Source organism: Strigops habroptila, chromosome 4 (genome assembly GCF_004027225.2).
Source record: "Strigops habroptila isolate Jane chromosome 4, bStrHab1.2.pri, whole genome shotgun sequence".
Taxonomy (NCBI): domain Eukaryota; kingdom Metazoa; phylum Chordata; class Aves; order Psittaciformes; family Psittacidae; genus Strigops; species Strigops habroptila.
In genome coordinates, this window is record NC_046358.1 from 29,219,972 (window position 1) to 29,225,971 (window position 6,000).

General features: G+C 39.6%; 1 protein-coding gene across 3 annotated transcripts in view; it reads left to right on the top strand.

Moving 5' to 3' along the window:
• TTC7B (tetratricopeptide repeat domain 7B) overlaps positions 1 to 5,333 on the top strand; it is a 141,507-nt gene extending 136,174 nt beyond the window's left edge. For all 3 annotated transcript variants that reach the window (XM_030484706.2, XM_030484707.1, XM_030484708.1), the window contains one exon: positions 4,293 to 5,333. In XM_030484706.2, the coding sequence (XP_030340566.1) occupies positions 4,293 to 4,514 (222 nt within the window). In that variant the 3' untranslated portion in view covers positions 4,515 to 5,333. The remainder of the gene's footprint in view (positions 1 to 4,292) is intronic.
• The last annotated feature ends 667 nt before the right edge of the window (positions 5,334 to 6,000 follow it).

Below are 6,000 nucleotides of genomic sequence, written 5' to 3' on the forward strand. Positions count from 1 at the left end.
AAATGAAGGTTATTCAGCCAAATGTTTTGGATGGTACAATAAGATATATCTGTCTATTCAGACTCAATAGCTGTTTTTCTGGGCTGTATTTGTGTAGGTACCTAGGAGATATTGAGTAATAAATAACAAATTACTTCTGTTTTGACAACAGTGCCAAGGGCTTTCAGTCAGGGGTTGGGCCCTGCTTGGCTTATTGCATTATAAAAATAATCCTTGGGCAGATGCTTTGGCAAAATAAGCAAAGAATAGCAGTTTGTGTGTGGGGCAATATAAAATTAAGTGTAAGGGTGATGATTGAGCAAGGAGGCATGTAAAATCATTGCCCAACTGCAGGGAGACGTGACTCCAGACTGGATGAGGAAAGAATCATCAAGACCTTGAAAATAACCTGTGGCAGAGAAGAAAGTTGGAAGCACTTTCACCCTCTTTTTATTAATTCCTAGAGGGTTTTGTTCTGTTCTGATGTGAAGCTTATGTAGAACCTTGTTTGTAGTGACTACAGTACCTCCCTGTCACAGGCAGCACACAGGAATACTCTTTTTTTGAGAAAGCCAGCCACTGTAGGCTCTCAAAATTGAAAAGTCCCTGTTACTCGCAGCTGAACCGTGGCTATGGCCTGGTTACCATAAAGGGCTATTGACCTTTCCTTGAGCAGAAAGCATCTGAACTCCACAAATCTGTGAGTACTGTTGATTATGCAAAGTGACTGATATAAATATCAGTGAGTCAGAGAGATGAAGCACTGCTTTCACTTCTTGCGATGATGGCACAAAAAAGTCTCTTCAGAGATTCCCTTAACTTTCTGCCTGTGCCGCTTTTGATTAGAGCTTTCTACTGGAGCTTTTTGAGTTATAAAATCAACCTCTGCAATGTAGAACTGGCTAAAAGAAAAATAAGGTTTGCTGAGAGAGTTCATAACAGAAAGACATCCTGAACAGACTGAATCTGGAAGTCGTAACACATTTAGGGGAAATCAGTGCTTTGCCAAAAAAACCCCAAAACTAAAACTACTCCAAAAGAACCCCAAAATTCTCAGCAAACCAAACACATGGTAAAGTAAGAAACAAAACTTGTACCGTGCTGCAAAATGAAGAGGCCAATACACCTTAGAGGCTTTTATAACTGTTAGAACCAAATGGCATAAATTTATTGGTCTTCATGTGAAAGAACTACTGAAGGAGATGCAATAGCAGGAAAGATCCTGCTTTCTTCTAGCAGGATGCCATCAGTTGTCTTAAACACCTTTGTCAAGTACTGTGGCGTTTTAAAAATGTACAAAGAACAAATAGATTGTCTTAGATTTTTGTAATTCCTTAGGAATTTACTGTTTTCATCGTCATTTGTAGCGTGGGTATTTTCCTACTAACATTTCTTATTATTTACTCGAATGATTATAAAGCAGTTTTCCTAATTGCTTCAGGTTCTAAAATACCTATTTTTTTTTTCTTTTAAAGTTTGCTTGCCTGTTTACAAGAAGGATATGCGGAAAAGGCATTCCCTTTAGGTTTTAAACTAACATGCCAAGTCTGAAGGTGTGAGCCATATGTCACTTAAGTACCCCTCTGTGTTTCTGCAGAGTTGATGTGTTGTTCAAGCCCATATCCAGCCATAAGGCAAGACACCTAACATTATTCTGCAGATAAATGTTGTCTGTACATCTGCTGCTAAATAGGTGAACACCAGAACTGGTAGCTTCGAGATTTTGTTTCCAGTTAGGAAGCAAAGGAAAATACGCAGTGAAGGACTAGGATAATTTGTATTTATTTCTGGGAAATCTCAGAGGAGTTTTGTTTGGGAAGGGGATGGAGTGTAAAGATTTTTTCTTTTATGTTTTGTTTTTTAGTGGTTTTTTTTTTGGTTTTGTTTTTCCTGAAGGGTCTAGTACAGAGAGCAAGTATATGCTGACAGCTGGTAAACCAGAGGTCAATTTTCTTGAATGGGTGATGGTGTGAGGTCACCGAAGGATGTTGCTGTTCAATAGGCATGCTTGCTCCTTCTCCCTGTGATCTGTAGTGTAATGCTTAATAGAGCAGAGTCATGCAAGGACTGCAAACAATTCGAAATGTTCTATGTCTCAGAATTTTAATGAAGTCATCCAGAAAGGAAATCTACAAGCTAGACACTCAAAATACATGACATCTGACCACCATTCTGAGAGAGTTAATGAATCAGAGGGTATTATGGCTTCTTTCTCTAGATTGCTTGTTTGAACTCAGCCCACAGCTAAAGTGGTCCAATATCACTGTCCTTTTGATGCTCTGCATGAAACGAGTTTCAGTTTTCTCTCCATTGGTTTTTGGGAAGCAAAGCTCATTGCCCTAGTGCTGCTATCCAAGGCAGGAGTCTTCATACCATCCAAACCTGATACACCAGTGAAAGACTGACTTTTGGGAGATTCTCGCCCTAAAAAGCTGTGCCCTCAAAACATGAGGGTACAGGATGGGACCTGATTCCTTCTGCAAGAGTGATTCCTTCACTAGTGCTAAATGGCTTATATTCTTAGAAAAATGTAACAGCAAATAAACAGCTAGTATTTGCTCTCTAGTTCTATCACCCGGAAAATCTCAGCTGCACTTTTTTCTGTACAGAATAGGGCAGATGTGACATCACGTGTTTCCATTTCCATCAACAAGCTTATGTCTGCAAAATTTGGTTGTTTCCTTTAATCTTGAAAAGAACAGCTTGTATCTTTAGCAAGCGGGGAAAATAGACTGGTATATTTGGAGAAAAAAAAGTAGTACTAGTATTCAAAGAACTCACATGTTTAATTAGTATAAAATATACAAATGCACACAGGAAAAAAAGGAAGATTTTTGAAAATTAATTGGAGAATCTTGTCTCAAAAATTAAGAACATTTTAATTTTACTAAGGTTATGTGCATGCAGCCACACCACCTTTATATATTCCACTTCTTTGCTTCATTTTTTGTGGTTTCATATCTGATACCTACTAGTCACTGACAATCACTTTCCTGCAGGGAAAAATCACTTACCCTGAAAATTACCTGATTTTGGGATTGGAAGTACTGTTAACTTGCTCTGGAAATGCTGACTCACTTGACAGCTCAAAAAAAAAACCAGAACCAGAAAAGCCCTTATGTGAGAACATCTACTAGGCTGATAGAAATTAGCCTTCATTGCATTTATTTATTTACTTGCCAATACTGTACAGTGCTCCTTACATTGTTCTTCAGAGTGTGGTCTGCTCTGTTTCTCTAGGATGGAGTAGGAGTCTGGAGGATGGAGTTAGCAGTCTGTCCATGCTGAGAGTCAGCCTGGTGGGCGGAATTCCAGAAATATGTGGTGAATAATTCAGGGGTTGCATAGAATTTCAGTACTTTCTAATCGTCGGCGCTTAGGTTGATAAGGATTTGAGGGACAGGAGAGAAATGGTCCAAGGAGTGGGGGCTGGGAGGGAATCTGTAAGCATGTAATCAGAACTCTCTGGAAAACAAAGATTTGTGGTCCATAAGCATTTTGCAATATAGAATCACAAGGTAAAAATGCATAACATCATTAAGACTATTATAATCCTGGAATAAAGCTTTCTTACTGGGTCATTCCACGACTTTTCTGGCATAGAAACATAGCTGAAGATGCTGGATGGAGATTTCCACTGCCTCATTCAGCCCATATCCTAGTGGGTTTGGACATCCTCTTGGATCGTGTGGTGTTGAATTGGATCGCATCCCACAGAGGAAGACAAAGAATCTGTGTCTAGGAAGCTCCTTAGGAAGTTATCTGCCTGCCGGACCTTTATACACTGCTGGTGCAGTATTAGTCCCAGCACATTTCCTGTTCTGAAGGTTGAATCAAATACCATGGGTGTTGCCCATTGGACTGAACTTGGTTCTGTTACTGCCATCCATGAGAGCTAATGGTGCCATGTGTGCAATCTCAGATGTTATAAGACATGAGCTGGGTGCTGAGATACGCAGGCAGGACACGAACACTTCAGGGCACACACTTTATTAGGCCTTCCAACATGGGAAGCTCAGGTACTTACTGATTTTTGGTGGTTGGGTGGGTTTTTGTTGTTCAACTCAGGTTTTTTGTATTTTAGTGTCTTTGTTTCCTGTGCAAAGCCACTTGACTCCCTGTTGGCGTGCAGTAGCCTGCTTCAGTCCTCCTTCAGATTGTTTAATAAAGACTAATGAGAAAAAATTGTTATATAGTCTATAACACTTTGAACCCAACAGCTACCTACACTTTTTTATGTTGTGACATACCATTTGAGCTTCTGAAAACTCTTAGTGGCCAATCTCAACCATTTTTCCTTTGCTTTCTTGCAGGCTCTGATACTTCACCAGCTTGGGCGCTATAGCTTGGCAGAGAAGATTCTCAGAGATGCCGTCCAGGTGAACTCCACAGCCCATGAGGTCTGGAATGGCCTGGGAGAGGTGCTGCAGGCTCAAGGCAATGATGATGCCGCAACCGAATGCTTCCTGACGGCACTGGAGCTTGAAGCTAGCAGTCCCGTGGTCCCTTTTACCATTATTCCCAGAGTCCTTTGAGAGGGCATCTTGATCAACCGATTTTGGTCTGACTTCTGGGTGAGGAAACTCAGTGTATCAAGCTGCCTGGTAACTGGTTAGTTTGAAAAACTTTAGAGCTACAGGTAACAAACTCCAGTCTTTTGCGGGAAAGTGGCCAAAACAGTGACATGATGCAATATATTAATGTTAGACTGAGAGAATAAAATGACTAGCCAGAACCAAATCACTCATATCACCTATGTTTTTGCCCTGGTAGTTTTAAAAAATCGTTATATTGTTCATGGATGATGTGCCATATTTCGTTAGTGATACATGAGTGTTACATAAAATTATAATGGAATCAACTACCAAATGTAGAATAAGTTAAAATTCAGCGGCAGAGCAGACTATTTTTAACAAGGCTGTTAATAAAGCTGTTCTCTTCCTGCCTCTCAACCTCTTTTGGCCCAAAGTCAAAATATGAAATTTCTGTTTCCATCTCTATTTTAGTCCAGGCCAGCAGATCAGTTGAGTTCTTGTTTTCAGTTGTTAATAACTGTGATGTGTGGCTAATTGTTATCTCTATTTAGAGCAAAGGCTGAGTACAAAAATATTTATATTTTACCAATGTATGCCTGTTACAAAAAATATATTAGTTATTTAAGTTTAACTTTTTTATGTGAATTCAGAGTTTATTTATCAATGGAAATATGTAAAAAGAAGCCTCAAATGGAATATTTACCGACATTCCTTATACATGACCCACACTTGGCTAAATGGGAAGATTATGTTAATAATAAAAGGATTTTTAAATTGAATGTTTCCTGTGTCCTGGTTAAGAACCCAGGAGGAAATAAATTGCTTGTGAACACATTTTTATGATGTGGGGCCTGTGGCTGGCTGGCCTCAAACATGAATGACACCAGAATGAAATGCCCTGAGGCCAGTCTAAAGAAAAGAAGCTGCTATATTCTTTGCCAATGGTATTGTTATCTTAGATTTCAGGTTTCCTTCAATCTTCACTTCTCCTTTTTCATTCCTTCCACTCCAGCTCTCAATGAAGCCAGATTACTCGGCCTCTACACAATACATGGTCATTTACATATACCTTGGTAGTGCTTAGGAAGAGCATATTAAATATTTACAGACTATTCTTCACGTTTTCTTCACCTGTCTTCATAGTTCTTCCTCAACATCTTCTGCACTTTATGTCCCTTGAGGGAAGAGTTGGCTGGTAACAGATTATAGCCATATCAGTAGTAATAGGACCAAATGTTTAGTAGACAGATATTTCCCAGGGTTACTCTGGAATGCATGGAAAAGAGTGATTCGTTGCAATGAATACTCTGGATGCGTAAGCAACAGTAGTCTAGTGTCTGCTCATTTACAATGCTGGGCTCATATGGAGCCTGGGAAGAGTTTGCCAGTAGACTGGGTGCTCCTTGGTATTTGTCTGATTTGTCACAAGAAGGTTTAAAGTGCTTAGCACAAGGTAACGGATGATTCAGAAAAATGACAGCAAATG